Genomic DNA, 17,992 nt, shown 5'->3' on the forward strand with positions numbered 1-17,992 from the left:
AGGAGGAGGCTATTCAGCCCCTCGCGCCTGTTCCGCCCTTCAATTAAATTATGACTGATCTGTAAACCCCAGTTTATCTACCTTTGCTTCATAACCCATGATGTCCTTGCCTAATCTAAATCTCTCCATCTCAGTCTGGAAAATTTCAATTGATCCAGCATTTTTGAGAGAGGGAGTTCCAGATTGTGTGGAAAAAGTGCGTCTTGGATTTTCCTCCCAAATGTCCTGGTTCTAATTTTAAGATAGAGTCAGAGAGTTATCCAGCACAGAAACAGGCCCTTCGGCCCATCGTGTCTGTTGGCACTTTGTTCTGGATTCCCCTACCAGAGGAAGTAGTTTCTCCATATCTACCCTATTGAATTACTTTGTCATTCTAAATGCCTCCATTAATCACCCCTGCCTCTCCCCCACCCACCCAACCTTCTAAAACACAAAGGAATACAAGCCAAGTTTTATGCAACTTGGCCACGTAATTTAACCCTTTAAGCATCAGCATCATTCTGGTGAATCTGCACTGCACCCACTCCAAGACCAGTATGTCCTTCCTGAGGTTCGGTGCCCAGAACTGAACACGCTTACTCCAGATGACCAAGGATTTTGAAGCATCACTTCCATACTTCAGAATTCCAGCTTTCTTGAGATAAAGGCCAACTTTCCATTAGCCTTTTTTTTTAATGACTTTTTCTAGCACTTCAAAGAGCACTTCATGGCTGTAAAGCACCTTTGAGAGGTCTGGTGGTTGTGAAAGGCGCTATAGGAATGCAGGTCTTTTTTTTTTCCTTTTCTGTGATAGTAGACACCCAAATCTCTCTCCTCCACGGCTCTTGGTCTTTCAATGCTAAGAAGAATCACCCCTTCTTCTGATGGAATAAGCTATCGTGAGTTTGCTTTTAGCCACGCCCCTCATCAGTGCGGCTCGTGACGTCTTCACTGCAGTGATTCACACGCAGGCGCGCAATTTGATTTCTTTTCTTACCAATTAAAAACATAAGATGCCAAAGGAAGAGACACTGGGACGAGTGAGCCAATGCTTGGTCGAAGAGGTTGATTTTAGGCTGCGTCTTGAGGGGGATGGAGAGGCAGAGAGGTTTGGGGGAGATAATTCCAGAGCTTAGGGCCTAGACGGTTAAGGCATGGCCACCAATGATGAAGAGGTGGAGGATGTGCAGGTGACTCGAGTTGGAGGGACTAAGGGTTCTATGGATGCAGGAGGTAACAGAGATGAGGACCGCCTGCATTCCTGATGCACTCTACTTCATGTTCTTCCTCCTCGCTGTCACTAAATGAAGACTCATTCCTCTGCCTCCTGTTCTTAGCTCATTCTTTCACGGAACCTTGAAACTCTGCAACTTCTTAGCTCCCTCACGTTTTCCTTCACCCTTCAAGCTTAGCATCAACCAATCACTAATTCTTAATTGTCCTGCTCTTCCTCCTTGCTGTCTTCAGTCTTGGTGCTTGTCACGATAATCTTGTCTCTTCAGCAATGTCCTCAATTTAAAAATTACAGGGTGCAGTAACAACATGGTTATGTGTGTGTTTTTCCCCCCCCCCCCCCTTAAAGGGCAAGGCTCAAGGGTCAAAGGGAAGAGACCTTTTACCCGTTGAGGCTCCAGAGTCTCTCCCCGTGGAAGGCGTACTGGAGAATAGTCAAACCCAAGAAAAGATCAAGAAGAAGATCAAGGAGGTTGAGGAGAAACAGCCGGAGATGAAATCTGGATTCATGGCGTCTTTCCTGGACTTCTTGAAGTCGGGCAAGAGGCAGCAGCTGCCGGCCACAACCTGCAGCCCGCAGAAAGGGCGGCCATCGTCTGTCATTAACCAGCCCTCGCAGGCCTCGTTCGGCCTGGCACAGTCAATGCTGTCGGGGACTCTGGATGCTTCGGAGAGCGACAGCCTCATGAGCTGCGCCAGTCCCTGCAAGAGGTTCGACGATGACCTCAAGAAGAACCTGGAGACCCTGCCGTCCTTTTCGTCCGACGAAGAGGATTCTGTCAGCAAGAATCAGGACCTGCAAAAGAGTATCAGCTCCGCCATCTCTGCTCTCTATGACCCAATGGATCGCAAGGAAAACGAAAGCACAGGTAACATTTATTTTGGAAACTTACGGGAATTGAGGGATATGGGGATAGGATGGGAAAGTGGAGTTGAGATAGACGATCAGACGTGATCTTATTGAATGAACAGGGCAGGCTCGAGGGGCTGTATGGCCTACACCTCCTATGTGACCATGTGAATTAGGAGTAGTAGTAGGCCATTCAGCCCGTCACGCCAGTTCCGCCATTGAATAAGATCATGGCTGATCTGCTTCTGTCTCAAATTCCACACCTCCATCTGCCCCTGATAATCTTAGATTCTTGTTAGGCAAGGGAATCTATCTAACTCCGCCTTAAAAATATTCAATGACCCCGCCTCCACCACCTGCTGAGGCAGAGTGTTCCAACGTCTCTCAACCCTTGGAGAGAAAACATTTCTCCTCATCTCTGTCCTAAAAGGGTGACCCTTAATTTTAAAACACTGCCCCCTAGTTCTGGACTCGCCCCAAGAGGAAACATCCTTTCCACATCCACCTTGTCACGACCGTTCAGGATCTTATAAACTTCAATCAAGTCTCCCCTCACTCTTCTAAACTCCAGAGAAAATAAGTCCAGTCTCTCCAACTTTTCTTCATAAGACAACCCACTCATTCCAGGTATCAATCTAGTAAACCTCCTCTGAACCGCCTCCAAAGCATTCACATCCTTAAATAAGGAGACCAAAACTGCACACAGTATTCGAGATGCGGTCTCGCCAATGCCCTGTATAACTGAAGCATAACATCCTTACTTTTATTTTCAATTCCTCTCATAATAAAGGATAGCATTCCATTATCCTTCTTTATTACTTGCTGTACCTGCATACTAACCTTTTGTGACTCCTGCACTAGAACACCTAGATCCCTCTGCACTTTGGAATTCTGCAGACATTCTCCATTTAAGTAATACTCTGCTTTTTTATTCTTCCTACCTGTCACATATTGTTGGCATTGGGTTTTATATTTTGAGGTGTGGTGCATTTTGTGCATCTTATGGTGGAATAAGGTATCTCTTTTTAACGCTCCTGCTTTCAATTAATTAATTATTTTATTGCTAAAGATTGCACACGAGGTTAGCTCTACTCTGGCCCAGGTCTGCTCTAGATAATTCTTAAGTGTGTGAGTTTAGCTTTAGGACTACTCTATCCACAAGAACCAGAGGCAACTTGAGGAAACCTTTTTTTTTATTACATAGCGAGTTGTTGCGATCTGAAACGCACTGCCTGGAAGGGCGGTGGAAGCAGATTCAATAGTAATTTTCAAAAGAGAATTTGATAAATACCAAAAAAGGAAAAAAAAAATTGCAGGGCTCTGGGGAAAGTGCAGAGGAGTGAGATTAATTGAATAGCTCCTGAGAAGAGGTGGGACAGGCATGACGAACTGACTGGCCTCTTCCTGTGCTCTGTCATTATGAGCCTGTAATTCTTCTGCTGGTATCCAGGGTAAACGCCAACGCTGGTTGGGTTTAAAGGCCTGTTTCTGTGTTGTTCTGTGTAAATGTCGTGCCAAGCTCTCTCGACATTACCTCACGATGGCTGTATAACCTGCTTAGCTCAAAAGTGCGGCCTGTTCCGCCGGTTCACCGTTTATTTTTCCCATGGGCCCTTTTTTAAGGGAATGTAACTCCAATCTTTGTGTTGGCCGCAGTTTCTCTTGCTTAGCTTTAACCGGAGAAAGTGCTAAAAAAAAGATTTCCAGGGAGGATACCAGAACTGAGAATTGACCGAGTAGACTTGGGGATCTTTCCTCAAGAAAAGAGGAAGCTGAGGGTTGACCTGATTGAGGCCTTTACAATTATGAAGGGTTTGATAGGGTAGATATAGAGATGCTTCCATTTGTGAGGAGTCTAAAGCTAGTGGCTATAATACAAGAGAGTCACTAATAAATCCAATAGGGAATTCAGGAGAAAATTCTTTACCCAAAGAGTGGTGAGAATGTGGAACTCACTACCACAAGGAGTAGTTGAAAGGAATAGAAGGTTATGTTGATACTGAGATGAAGTGGAGGCTCATGTGGGGCATAAACACTGGCATGGACCAGTTGGGCCGAATGGCCTGTTTCTGTTCCGTAAATTCTATGTGAAACATCACGCTCAAACGGGAGGTCGCCTTGTAGATTAGAGGATAGAGTTACCTGGTCCTGAGCCACAGGGTATTGGCTTTACCCATAGGCACGGTGAATACAGGAAATTCGGGCAGGAGATTTCCCCCCCCCCTCCCCCACACCCCCCTTTCCCACACCCCCACTTCCTGCTGCCCCCCCCACCCGGCCTCCCCCCTAGCCCGATTTCTTACATCCATTGGCATTTGAAAAAAACGTTGTTTCAAACCAAAGTCGGGTCACCTCAAAGAGGGAGTAAAGATCTAAGAAAGCCAGTGGGAGGCCAGGTGACTGTTCCGATCTGACTGTTTCTGTTTCAATCTGCGTTGCTTTGCCAGATAACATAACTGTAGAAGATAAAGAAGTGAGCACCTCACCGTCTGAGGCCTCGCAGCCGGAGCAGGCCGCGCCCCCATCCCCAGTCTTGCCTAAAGAGCCGATCCCGGAAGAAGAGCCTTCTCCTGCCCCAGAGTCCCCGCCGCAGCCAGAAGAGAAGGAGGCTCCATCCCCGGTCAAGCTAGCCAACAAGCAGGACTCGGTGGCCATTTGTGGAGAGACTGACGAAGATGACGAGGAGAGTGGCGGAGAAGGCGCCATACGGAAGTGGGACGAGTTTGTCGTCAAAATTGACGACATTAAAGAACTGAAGGTATGGGTCCCCCACCTTTTAAGCAAAGCAATCCAACGGAATTTTTAAAAATAATGTGGAGTTTCACACACTTAACACCAAATTAATCAATCAGTCCTGTATCGCTCGCTCACTCCTCCTAGTGGCCGCTTTTGGTGACATCATTATCGGGGGAGGAACTTCCTGTGTCTTGGAGTAGCTCTGGCAGGAAGTCAATCAAAATGACGGACCTCCAGCAGGCAGAAAGATTGAAGTTACTAAATATATTTTTGACTTTTAGTATTTTTCACATCGACATCGAGAGAAGAGCTTGGAGTGGAAATATTTTCATGAATCTTCCTCTCTTTGCAACTGAGGCCTGGGGCAGCCCCCTAGCCCCCTCTCATCAACCGTGCCCCCTTTGGGTGGGGTATAATTTGTTACATATTGGGGCACATTTGGTGTTTTGGGAATGGTATAGAAATTCATAGAGTTATTACACACACAGGCCACTCGGCCCATCAGGTCCAAGGTTCGGAGAGTATCAACTTGCGAACACATTGTTATTTTCTCAAATCTAAAACCAACAGAAGCTAATCTTTCTTGAGATCCAAATAATAGTGCTGATTTTCATGTAGAAATGTGGGCCAAATCTTAAAACCTTTTTATTTTTTAAAAACCAACTTATTTGGCGAGAAATTGCAGTAGGGTACACTGGTTATGTTACTGGGCTAGTAATCCAGGCGTCTGGATTAGCACTAGAACAAGCATGAGTTTAAATACCACTATGGCAGATGGAGCATTTGAATTAAGTTCCAAAAAAAACTTTGTAAATTCAAAAAAAAAGACACGTCTCGGTAAAAGGGGTCATGAAGCTGTCGAGCTATTTATTTGCCACTGAGCAGCAGGGATTCAGAGATGGGAGGGGTTGCAATGTTGACCTGTTCAATGACAAATGAATTAAAAAGTTCTACAGCATTCACGGGATGTGGGCATCACTGGCAAGGCCTGTGCTAATTGCCTTTGAGAAGGTGCTGGGCCATTTCAGAGGGCAGTTAAGAGTCATTGCTATGGGTCTGGAGTCACATGTAGGCCAGACCAGGTAAGGAGGGCAGATTTCCTTCCCTAAAGGACATTCGTGAAGCAGACTGGTTTTTAATGACCATTTCACGGTCACCGTAACTGAACTCGTATCTCCGGATTATTCTTTCCAGGCCATTGTTCCCTCTAAGCCGCACAGCCGTGCGTGAGCCCAAAATTTCCTGTGCAGGCTGGGCACAAGATGGTCCCTTTAAGTTACCCCTCGTGTGCGTCCATGAAAAAGAATTTAAAGGAGCCCCATACTTAAATCGCCCACACGCTCAAAAAGAAAATCAGAGGTCACATTGCTCCAGGCCTCTGGAATACCAGTCTAGTAACATGTGCTGCCATATCCCTTAGTTTTGGAGGAGAATCTGGCATTTTTACCACAGCAGAGAAAGTTACAGAGAAAAGTAATAGAGGTGTTCAAAATTACAAAGGCTTTTTATAAGAGTAAATGTGAGTAAATAGGGATAAACAGTTTCTGCTGGCAGGAGAGTCAGTAACCAGAGGTCACAAGTTTAAGATAATTGATCCAAGGGCTTGGGGGGGTGCGGAAAGGGAAGATTTATTTTTATCACAGTGTGATCTGGACTGTGTTGGCTGAAAAGGCGGTGGAAGCAGATTCAGTAGTCACTTACAAAAGGGAGCTGGTAAATGTTTAGAATTTTACAGCACAGAAACAAGCCATTCAGCTCAACAGGTGGTGCTTATGCCTCGCGTCTAAACGCGAGAAGGAAACATTGGCAAGGAGAACAGGACGATAAGGAAAGAGCAGCGGCATGGGCTAATTAGATTGCTCTTTCGAAGAGCTGGCACGGGAATGATGGGCTGAATGGCCTCCTTCAACGCTGTTTCATTCCGTGGCCTGAAGTTGGTCGGTGGGAGGGCATTTTGTGTTGCATGGAAGTGTTGGCTTCCCCTTGAGACATGAAGGCGAGCCAGGTTTCTATGCGGCTGACTGCTCGATCTACCTCCTGTTTTTGCAGCTTGCCATGCAGGCGGGAAGTGAACCTCCACCAATCTGGCGCGTGCAGAAAGCCTCGCTCCAGCAGTTTGTGCCCGAGGTACGGGATGGGCAGCGTCATTTCTGTTCCAGCACTCAGGTAAGCTCACCGGTCTCCCTCTCCCTCTTCCCCCCACCCACCCCCCCCCCTTTCCAGTCTGGAAAGGACGCTCCTGGGAAGTCATTGTTAAGTATTTAAGAGCATGGGAAAGGGAAGTAGAAAAGGCTGATGTGCATGTCTTATGTCAGCCGTGGCTTAGTGGCGAGCACCTCCCACCTCTGACTCCCATGGTTGTGGGTTCAAGTCCCATTCGAGACTTGAGCACAGGAAGCTAGGCTGACAGTCCAGTGCAGTACTGAGGGAGTGCTGCACTGTCGGAGGTGCTGTTTTTCAGTTGGGACACTAAACTGCAGTGCTGTCTGCTCTCTCGGGTGGATGTAAAAGATCCCACAACACTCTTTCAAAGAAGCGCGGGGGAGTTCTCCCTGGTGTCCTGGAAAATACTTTATCCCTCAAGTGACATCACAAAAAAACAGGTCACCTGGCCATTCTCACATTGCTGTTTGTGGGATCTTGCTGTGTGCAAAATTAGCTGCCGCATCTCCCAAGTTACCACGGTGACTACACTTTGAGCAGTTCTGAGGTCGTGAAAGGTGCTATATAAATGCAAGCCTTTCCTTACCATAGCACCTTTCCTAACCTCAGGATGTCCCAACCTGCTTTACAGCCAACAAAGGCCTTTTTGAAGTGTAGTCACCATTGTAGGAAACACGGCAGCCAATCTGCGCACAGCAAGCTCCCGCAAACAGCAGCGTGATCAATGACCGGATAATCTGTATTTTTAGTGATATTGATAAATATTGACCAGAACACCACGGTGAAGTCCGCTGCTCTTAGCTCCTTTTATATTCACCTGAGAGGGCAGACAGGGGATTTGTCTCTTTTAAGGAGGATAGGGAAATGGGGGGAGCTTGGAATGAGAATTCCAGAGATTAGAAGCAGTCACTGGGTCACCCTTTTGTACCTTCCCCAAGCTGTGAGAAACAGTGAATGCCATCAGGGTATTCAATAATGGCCGCCATCACGGATGTGTGCATTTTCCGTCAAGGAGCGTGACCTGGCGTGGAAATCCTCGATAATTTGTATCTCTTTCCTAATCCTTGGATGCTGAGACTTCACTGCAGCGCAGCCTGAGATAGCTAACCCAGCATAGTTCTGGGCTCAAACCTGGTCTCTATATTTTAGGGGGAAAAAAATCATTCCTGGGATGTGGGCATCGCTAGCAAGGCCAGCATTTATTGCCCATCCCTAATTGCCCTTGAGAAGGTGGTGGTGACCGGCCTTCTTGAACCGCTGCAGTCCTTGGGGTGTAGGTACACCCACAGTGCTGTTAGGAAGGGAGTTCCAGGATTTTGACCCAGCGACAGTGAACGATCGGCGATATAATTCCAAGTCAGGATGGTGTGTGGCTTGGAGGGGAACTTGCAGGTGGTGGTGTTCCCATGCGTCTGCTGCCCTTGTCCTTCTAGGTGATAGAGGTCACGGGGTGAGCGTTATTTTCTTCCACACGTCCCCAACTGAGCCTTTGGCAAGCTCATTTTGAATCAGCCAATGACACTTCTGTTAAGCAACCAAAGACATATTCTGCTCTTCATTCTCATTAGTATATTGAGTACCCGGATGAGGTGAAGACCAATTACCAGCGTCTCTACGTGAAGTTTCTGGAGAACGTGGACAAGAAGGACTACGTGCGGATTTGCTCGAAGAAGCCCTGGCACAGGCCTCTGCACCTGGCCAAGAAGCAGGATTCCGTCGCCATCTCTGGCGAGACGGATGAAGATGATGAGGAGAGCAGTGGCGAAGGGGTGTTCCGGGAGCGCGATGAGTTTGTTGTGAAAATCGACGATATCAAGGCACTTAAGGTAAAACAAAGCCCCGGTTAAAGAGCAACTTGCACCTTTAAGCCAGTAAAAAAATGTTCCAAGGCGCTTGACAGGAACGTTATCAATCATTATTATTGATACCAAACCACGTAAGGAGATATTGGGGCGGGTGACTGAAAGCTTGGTCAAGGAGGGAGATTTTAAGGTGCATCTTAAAAGGAGTTGGAGGCAGAGGGGTTTAGGGAGAAATTTCCAGAGCTTGGGGCCTAGACAGTTGAAGGCACGGCCGTCAACGGCAGAACGATTTAAAACCGGAGATTTGCACGAGGTCAGGACTGGAGCAGTGCCGAGATCTCGGTGGAGAACTGGAGGAGGTTACAGAGAGGGAGAGGGGTTTGAAACCAAGGATGAGAAATTTAGAGTTGAGGTGCCACCTGACCAGGAGTATAACTTGTATTCTGGTCGTCTAAATATAAAGGCTGGCATTCCATTAGCCTTTCTGAGGAAGAGGTGGGGTAATGGCCTGTTCCCAGGGCCTTTGAGTTCCTCTCCCAAAACCGCCAACACTTGTTGGCGCTGGCACCAAACACCGGCGGCCAGTCTTTGCGCATGAATTCGGACGGTGGGTACTGGCGGGGTTTTCCGGCATAGGAGTCGTCACTGCCTGCTAGGCCAAAGTATTGGGAGGGCAACCACGAAACCCCCAGGAATAGGTCCAGCTGGAGTCGGCAGCCCCCGATGATGCCCGAACGCGATTGATAAAAGTCTCGTTTCTCCGCAGCTTGCCATGCAGGCAGGGCGAGAGCCGCCTCCCATCTGGCGAGTGCAGAAGGCCTTGCTGCAGAAGTTCACCCCGGAGATCAGAGATGGACACCGGCAGTTCTGCGCGACCAGCAAAGTAAGGACTCGATTACCAGAAAGAACTTGCGTTTATATAGCACCTTTCATGACCCTAGGACGTCCCAAAACGCTTTACAGCCAATGAAGTAATAATGTAGGAAATACAGTGGCCAATTTCCGCACAGCAAGCTCCCACAGCAGCAAATATAATGACCAGATAATCTAGTAAAGCTGATTTGAGGGAAAATTATTGGCCAGGACACCAGGAAAAGTGCTCCTCCTCAAAAGAGCGCCATGGGATGTCTTATTATTCACCTGGAGAGTCGCTTAAGGTCTCATCCGAAAGACTGCATCCCAGACCGTGCAGCACTCTCTCAGTACTGCACTGGGAGTCTCAGTCTAGATCGTGTGCTCAAGTCCTGGAGTGGGACTTGAACGCACGGCATTCTGAGTTATAGGCGAGGGTGCGACCCACTGCGCCGTGGCATACGTGCAAGCCACTTGGCTGTCGCAGGGCAACTAGCGATGGGCGATAAATGACGGCCATGCCAAGAGTTGTTTAAAAAAACGCACCAGTTTAAGAGGCCTGGAAGCTGCTTGCACAGTGCTACTCCCAGTTCAAGAACATGGTGAGGTCTGGAAGCCAAAGTGAAAAGACCCGCTAACTACAAGGTAATTTTCAAAAATAGCATCCTGACCCCTCGCTATCTCCCCAATACCGAGTGCTTAGTGTAGACGTTGCAGGCGAGGGGGTGACAAGTGGCCATTTTGCTCCCTTCTAGAAGACAGTTGCTGATCAACAGGCAGCACCAGGCCTGGCATTCTGAGTCTTTATTTTCCTGTTTCAGTATCTTGGATACTTCGGTCACGCGAAAAACGAATACCAGCGGCTCTACGTTAAATTCCTGGAGAACGTAAACAAGAAGGATTACGTCCGTGTGTGCTCCAAGAAGCCCTGGCATCGGCCACAGCAGTCCCTGAGGTACAGGTGCCAGTTGCCGTGGTGACAGCCTTCAGTTTGCGCTGGCCTTAGCGTTTGAGCTTTGTCCTTTTATTAAGATGATTAAAGGACTGTTTGTAAAATAATTAAGTATTTGGTGGTAGGCCCCAGATCATTGATGCGAGAGTCTCGGGGTGAGATTTGTACCTTTTTTTTTTTAATGAGTATGAGGGTCTCACATTGAGACCCCGATTGGAGTGTCAAGGCACATATTCCAGCCGGCGCCACTGGATCAGGAGTGGGGACCCTGGCTGATTCTCCGCCCACAATTGCCAGCCTGGCTGAGATCCCAATGAACTTTGACCTGACGGGGGGGGGGGGGGGGGGGGGAAGGGGGCGGGGGGAAGGGAATCTTTATATCTCTAACACAACGTTATTTTCTTGTCGTTAACTTGTCGTGTTTGGTGCTTTAGACGGCAGAGCCAGACTAAGACCACTCCGAACCGGGTACCGGTCGTGGTTAAGCCAGAGCCGCCGGCGCGTCCGGCAACAAAACCCAAGCTGAGACCGTCCAAAGCCAAGGCCGAGCCCCCTCCGAAGAAGAGGAAAAAATGGCTGAAGGAGATTGCTTCGTCATCGGAATCAGACTCGACACCCAATCAGCAGAGTGAAGAGGGTGAGCCTCGTCGTTTGAGGTTTTTTTTTTCTCCTCCGGTTTGTGTTTATGTCGTGTTGATTGTTGTGTCTTTCCATTTGAATTTTTTGGGGGGAGTATTCAGGAGGTCAGTGGCGGGGGAGGGGCAGGGAATGGACCACTTTCTACTTTTGGGATCCAGTTCTACGCCCAAGCAGTCCCAGCTCGGGTACAACACTGGTTTGATGCTGAGTTAAGCTTCTTTCCAGCTGTCCCATCGAACACGACCAACAAAGGTTAGATACAGATTAAAGCTCCCTCTACACTGTCCCCATCAAACACTCCCAGGACAGGTACAGCACGGGGTTAGATACAGAGTAAAGCTCCCTCTACACTGTCCCCATCAAACACTCCCAGGACAGGTACAGCACGGGGGTTAGATACAGAGTAAAGCTCCCTCTACACTGTCCCCAACCAACACTCCCAGGACAGGTACAGCACGGGGTTAGATACAGAGTAAAGCTCCCTCTACACTGTCCCCAACCAACACTCCCAGGACAGGTACGGCACGGGGTTAGATACAGAGTAAAGCTCCCTCTACACTGTCCCCATCAAACACTCCCAGGACAGGTACAGCACGGGGTTAGATACAGAGTAAAGCTCCCTCTACACTGTCCCCATCAAACACTCCCAGGACAGGTACAGCACAGGGGTTAGATACAGAGTAAAGCTCCCTCTACACTGTCCCCATCAAACACTCCCAGGACAGGTACAGCACGGGGGTTAGATACAGAGTAAAGCTCCCTCTACACTGTCCCCATCAAATACTCCCAGGACAGGTAGAGCACGGGGTTAGATACAGAGTAATATATGTCTGAGTCGGAAGGGTTTATGACTTGGACTAGGAGGTGGAGGTGCTCCCATGCCATCTTGTCCTTTTGGGTGGTTGCAGGTTTGGAAGGTGCTGTCGAAGGAGCCTTGGTGAGTTGCTGCAGTGCATCTTGTAGATGGTACACACTGCTGCCACTGTGCACCAGTGATGGAAGGAGTGAATGTTTAAGCTGATGGATGGGATCAAGCAGTTGCTTTGACGTGGATGGTGTCGAGCTTCTTGAATGTTGTTGGAGCTGCACCCATCCAGGCAAGTGGAGAGTGTTCCATCACATACCTCATGCTACCCCATTAAACATGCCCAGGCGGGTATAACATGGTTGGAGCTGCATCTACATTAGGCCAATAAAGTACTTTAAACACCCAACCTCACTGGAACACTCGACTGAGGGAGAGGTATTATTTATTGAAGCTTTGAAGTAGATTAGAGCAGGTGCATTACCGGGGAAACCAGATAAACACGAGGGAAAAATGAATGTTAATGATATGTTATGGTGATGTTAGTGGGATTAGATGATGGGTGGCTGTGGGGCGGGATACTTGTGAAGCAGAAACACCAGTGTGGAGCAGTTGGGCCGATTGGCCTGTTTCTGTTCTATAGACACAACGTAATAGCATGTATGTAATACTGTCTGAGGTCCGACGGACTTGAGTGATTAGCGCTAGTATTCAGTCCAAGAGTCCGCCTATCTCTTGAGCAACTGCAGGTGTACGTACACAATCTCACCCTGAGGATCATTTGTTTAAAGTAAATACAATAAACGGACTTTGAAGTAAAACAAAGCCTCTAAATGTGGCTTGCAGTGTGTCGAATGTCAGACTTGAAGTTGGAAGCAGTTCAGATTTTGCCTGTTACTCCTGCCCCTCTGCGGAGTTCTGGGAAACAATGTTCCCTTTACTTTTTCTTTGTGCGTGAGCCGTTTGTCGCACTGCGCGGTACGTTCCAGATTGCTGCGCGGCTCAGAGCAAACATTGGTGAGGAGTAGCTTTGCGTGCTTCAGTGTCGACTGTCTTGGCGAATGGTGACCGCTGGGAAGATGGCACGCGTACCTTGACAGAGTCACCTGCCGAGAATTATACAGCACGGAAGGAGGCCACTCAGCCCATTGTGCCTGTACTGGCTGTTTGAAAGTTCTATCCAGTTAGTCCCTCACCTCCTGCTCTTTCCCCCATAGCCCTGCATTTCTTTTTCCCTTTCAAGTATTTGTCCAATTCCTTTTTGAAAGTGACTATTGAATCCGCCGCCCTTTCAGGCAGCAGGTTACAGTTTGTAACAACTCACTGCGTTAAGAAAAATCATCTCATCTTCTCTCTAGTTCTTCTGCTGGAATAAAATGAATTCTTGAACAAACTTTTACTCGTAGTCAAGACCCACTGATTTACTGGTTCCGTGCACATATGGGCATTATCATAGAATTTAGGGCTGAAAATATTAATAATTCATCAATAATGTGTAATTTAAATGCAAGTTGACTTATTCAGTCAATGTAAATCAGTGGCACTGGTAATATATAGCATAACAAAGATTTATATTTACATGGTCTATCACAACCTTGAGACATCCCAAAGCACTTTACAGCCAACGAAGTATTTTTAAGTGTGGTTACTGTTGTAATGTTGGACGGGTGCAGCTCCAACAACACTGAAGAAGCTTGACACCATCCAGGACAACACAGCCTGCTTGATCGGCACCTCATCCACCACCCTCAACATTCACTCCCTCCACCACTGACACACAGTGGCAGCAGTATGTACCATCTACAAGATGCACTGCAGCAACGCACCAAGGCTCCTTCGACAGCACCTTCCAAACCCACGACCTCTACCAACTAGAAGGACAAGGGCAGCAAATGCATGGGAACACCACCACCTGCAAGTTCCCCTCCAGGTCACTCACCATCCTGACTTGGAACCCTATCACCATTCCTTCACTGTCTCTGGGTTAAAATCCTGGAACTCCCTTCCTAACAGCACTGTGGGTGTATCTAGACCAGGCAGAATGCAGCGGTTCAAGAAGGCAGCTCACCAAGGGCAGCTAAGGATGGGAAATAATGCTGGCCGAGCCAGCGACACACTCATCCCATGAAAGAATAAAAAAAAGTTGCTAAGTCGCGGGATGATTGGACCAGGTTACGCAGAACTAAGGTTTTTAATAAGGTATTTCTCTGCATTGCAGAGGAAAGTGCAAAACGGAGGTGCTACAGCCCCACCGCTGGTGGGAGGGTACAAGTACAGCGTGATGCGTTGACATAACCAGTTGCCATTACAAATGTGTATACAGGAATTCTGTGTGGCGGAGGGTTGGGGAAAGTTGATCCAGGATGTTGGGACATTAAAGAGGATTTGTAATCAGGAAGGATTTATGTGCGAAAGGATTTTGATATATTGTCAATGTATGTAAAGTTGAAAATGGGGGATTAACCAGCACATGTTTCTCCTGTACTGCAGAACGGATCCCCACAGGCCGCATTCTGAACACGCGGGCAATGAAGGAAATGTACAAGAGCTACATTGAATTACTGGTCAGTGCTGCCCTTGACCCAGCCATGATCGAGACTATTGAGGCCAACAATGGTAGGAGTTACGAACGACTTGCAAACTGTGTATATGTTTTGAGTGAGAATACTCAGCCATATTCACTTCCAATTATTTTCTCTTCTCCCCACTCCATTCTACTGTTTTCATTTCTTTTCATTATCTCTTGCCCTGCTTCCTCCTCCGGCTTCCTCGTTCGCGCCTTGACCCCGCGCCCTCGCTCTTCCTCTCTGCATCTCATTCATTTTTTCCCATCTTGATCTCTCCCTTTGTAACTCTGTCTTCAGTGTATTTAAGATGTTGTGCGTTTTAGAAGAAAAGATGATCAAAGTTTCTGAAAATGGCGCGAAATGAAACTGCCTCTGGGGTTGACCATCGCTGCTGATTTATATCTTTGCTTTTTGCTGTAGATGAACTTTATTTACCAACCATGAGGAAGATTGATGGTATTTTAACAGAACATAAGAAACGAGTGACAAAAAGAGTGTCTTTGAGCTCCTCGCTCCAGGTATCTGCACTGGCTGCTTATTTACATAACGTTTAATATATAAAATAATACAGGTCAAGTCTCTATGCAATCCTGAGTATTGTTACAATGTGGAGTTCACATTCCACAGATCAGGATTGAATTCTTTAATGGCTTTGTTGATAAATGCACTTCTGTGGAATTTTAGAGACAACAACAGCCTGCATTTGCATAGCACCTTTTAATGCAGTACAAAATGTCCCAAGATCTTTCACAGGAGCCTAATTGGACAAACTTTGACTCCGAGCCAAAGATGCAGACATTAGGACAGGTGACCCAAAGCTTGGTTAAAGAGTTAAAGGCTTTAAGGAGTGAAAACAGAAAATGTTAGAAATACTCAGCGGGTCTGGCAGCATCTGTGGAGAAAAAAACAGAGTTAACGTTTCAGGTCTGTGACCGTTCATCAGAACTGGCAAAGGTTAGAAATGGAATAGGTTTTGAGCAAGTGAAAGGGGGGACGGGGCAAGAAGAACAAAAGGGAAGGTGTGTGATAGGGTGGAGGGCAGGAGAGATTAAATGACAGGTTTCACGGTACAAAGCCAAAGGGAGTGGTAATGGGGCAAAGGAAAGAAACAAAACATGTATCTGGTTGAGGAGTGAATGGCAGGATCGCAGCTGTCCGAATTCAATGTAAAGGGATTAAGAAAGAAACAAGAGGGAAGAGAAAAACCAGCAAAAAAACTCAATGTCGAGTCCAGAAGGCTGTAAATTGAGCAGTCGAAGGATGAGGTGCTGTTCCTCAAGCGTGCGTTGAACTTCATTTGAACACTCTACACTTGTAGCAATTAATTTTCAGTGCCAGAGAGGTTGACTGGCAGTAATTAACAATTATCACATCATTAAAAGGGTACTTTGACTGGAATGAATAAGATTTAACTTTCTGTGCCGGGTTAAGTTTGTATCTACCGCGCTAAAACAGCAACTACACACCGCTCAATGCAAGGCGGATAGCGAGATGCCATTTTCGTGAAGCGAATAGTGAACATCTCAAACAGCAATTTTTGGATCTTCGAGTTCAGCAGCACATATGCCCCTTTGTCTGATGTTGCTGTAGCACGTGGAGTAACGGCGAGTGCTATGCGCCTCGTCGGTCTTTGGATGGGAAAATGTGGACCATTGTGTAACGTTTTGGCCATGTGCACGTGGTATGTTACAGGAGGGGTTGCAGGCGTTCCCCCAGCTGGTTGTCGAGGACAGTGAGGCGGATCGCAAGGACAACCCAGCCAGTTCAGTGAAGCTAAAAGTGGCTGGCACGCCCTACAATAGGAAGACGCTCAACCAGCTGAAGAAGAATGTACCGCGGCCACAGGTAGGGAAACCCGCTGGTTTAGTGCCGGTCCAGGGTGTGGTGTGAGCGTAAAGGTGCCACCTGATGCAGGAGGCCCAAGGTGCTGAGATGGATCGCTCAACACAGTGACCCCTTCTTTTGCAGGAAAATGGGATGTCGCGAGGGAGGGGGAGTTGGTGGTCATTATGGGAGGGATGGAGGTTGTTTTTGATGCCCTTAGTGTTGAATAGCTGGCTGACCCATTGCTCTCCCAATTGTACAGTCACGAGGCTGAGACACTGGCGGACTGTGGAATTGTACCCAAATGAGAGTCAGTGCCGTTACATTGGAACATAGGAACCCGTTCGGCCATTCAGTTAGATCATGCCTGATGAAGTAATTCACATTGGGAGTGTTTGGTCCTGCAGGGATCACTCCTTCAAAGCATCTTTAACAAGCCCATGCATTATTGATACTCGAGGTGATGTAAGGATGCAGCCAGTTGTGATCTGGAATGCACTGAAGGGCGTTGGAAGCGGATTAAATAGTAATTTTCAAAAGGGAATTGGCTAAATACTTGAAAGGAAAATTTGCAGGGCTATGGGGAAAGAGCAGGGGGGTAGCGGGGCTAATTGGACAGCTCATCCAAAGAGACACAAATGTGGTAACGGTGATAACACTGTGTGTTTATCGTACAAATACCCCTCAACATCACACTCGCTTTTGTTCTCATCAAAAATGTCGGCTACCCAAAATGATTGGGGGTTGGACCAGTTCCTGACTGGGGCAGAGGTCGTGCCATATAAAAGGCAAGTTACAGATAACACTTGGTAATGCTCTCGTCTCCTGGACTGGTTTCACTGGCCTGAGGGTTTCAGAGAGTTTTCCCAGAGTATTTGCTCCCTGATTGGCCCTGGGTTTTTTTTTCTTCTCCCAGGAGATCACATGACTACAGAGGGAGGGTGAGGAGGTGGGATGGAAGAAACGTGTCTCGTCAATAATGCTCTGGCTCTGGTGGTGTCAGGGCAGGATTGGTGAACCAACTGGACTTTCCTGCCCCTCTGTTTTATCTTTGTGTTTGATGGGAGGGTGTTGTTGGCCAGTTTGCAGGGTACAAGCTGGCACTTGCCACACTGTGTGTCCGTCGCTCATTAAGACGTTCCTGTGATTACTTTCCAGAACTTCCAAGTGGAGGCGGAGAAATTGCAGTTTTACACCTTGTTTCACTCCCTCCATCACTACAAGTACCACACATTACTGCATTGTAAGGAGCAGGTGAGCTGGTTTGCCTCATGTTCTATACTGTATTCGTCCGAAAAGCAACATTGATCCATTTTAATTATTTTCCTGTCACCAACTGTCGCAACACAGAAACATCCCTGACCCACCCCAGTGTGTGGAGAGTCTGGAGAAGCTGGGGGGTTTTCTCCTTTGAGCAGAGACGGTTAAGAGGAGATTTAATGGAGGCATTGAAAATTATGAAGGCTTTTGATAGAGTAAATAATAAACCCTTTCCACTGGCAGGAGAGTCGGTAACTAGAGGACACAGTTCTAAGTTAATTGGCAAAAGAACTCAAGGTGATGGAAGGATGTTTTGTGTTAATGCAGCCA

At 47.4% G+C, this 17,992-nt stretch overlaps 1 protein-coding gene across 3 annotated transcripts in view; it reads left to right on the forward strand.

Moving 5' to 3' along the window:
• LOC137353403 (proline-rich protein 12-like) overlaps positions 1 to 17,992 on the forward strand; it is a 66,831-nt gene that overhangs the window by 37,344 nt on the left and 11,495 nt on the right. For all 3 annotated transcript variants that reach the window (XM_068019648.1, XM_068019647.1, XM_068019649.1), the window contains exons 5-15: positions 1,562 to 2,081; positions 4,510 to 4,820; positions 6,848 to 6,964; positions 8,530 to 8,787; positions 9,530 to 9,646; positions 10,437 to 10,570; positions 11,002 to 11,204; positions 14,502 to 14,627; positions 14,999 to 15,096; positions 16,271 to 16,423; positions 17,561 to 17,656. In XM_068019648.1, coding sequence (XP_067875749.1) covers positions 1,562 to 2,081; positions 4,510 to 4,820; positions 6,848 to 6,964; positions 8,530 to 8,787; positions 9,530 to 9,646; positions 10,437 to 10,570; positions 11,002 to 11,204; positions 14,502 to 14,627; positions 14,999 to 15,096; positions 16,271 to 16,423; positions 17,561 to 17,656 — 2,133 coding nt within the window. The remainder of the gene's footprint in view (positions 1 to 1,561; positions 2,082 to 4,509; positions 4,821 to 6,847; positions 6,965 to 8,529; positions 8,788 to 9,529; positions 9,647 to 10,436; positions 10,571 to 11,001; positions 11,205 to 14,501; positions 14,628 to 14,998; positions 15,097 to 16,270; positions 16,424 to 17,560; positions 17,657 to 17,992) is intronic.

Source organism: Heterodontus francisci, chromosome 41 (genome assembly GCF_036365525.1).
Source record: "Heterodontus francisci isolate sHetFra1 chromosome 41, sHetFra1.hap1, whole genome shotgun sequence".
Lineage (NCBI taxonomy): Eukaryota > Metazoa > Chordata > Chondrichthyes > Heterodontiformes > Heterodontidae > Heterodontus > Heterodontus francisci.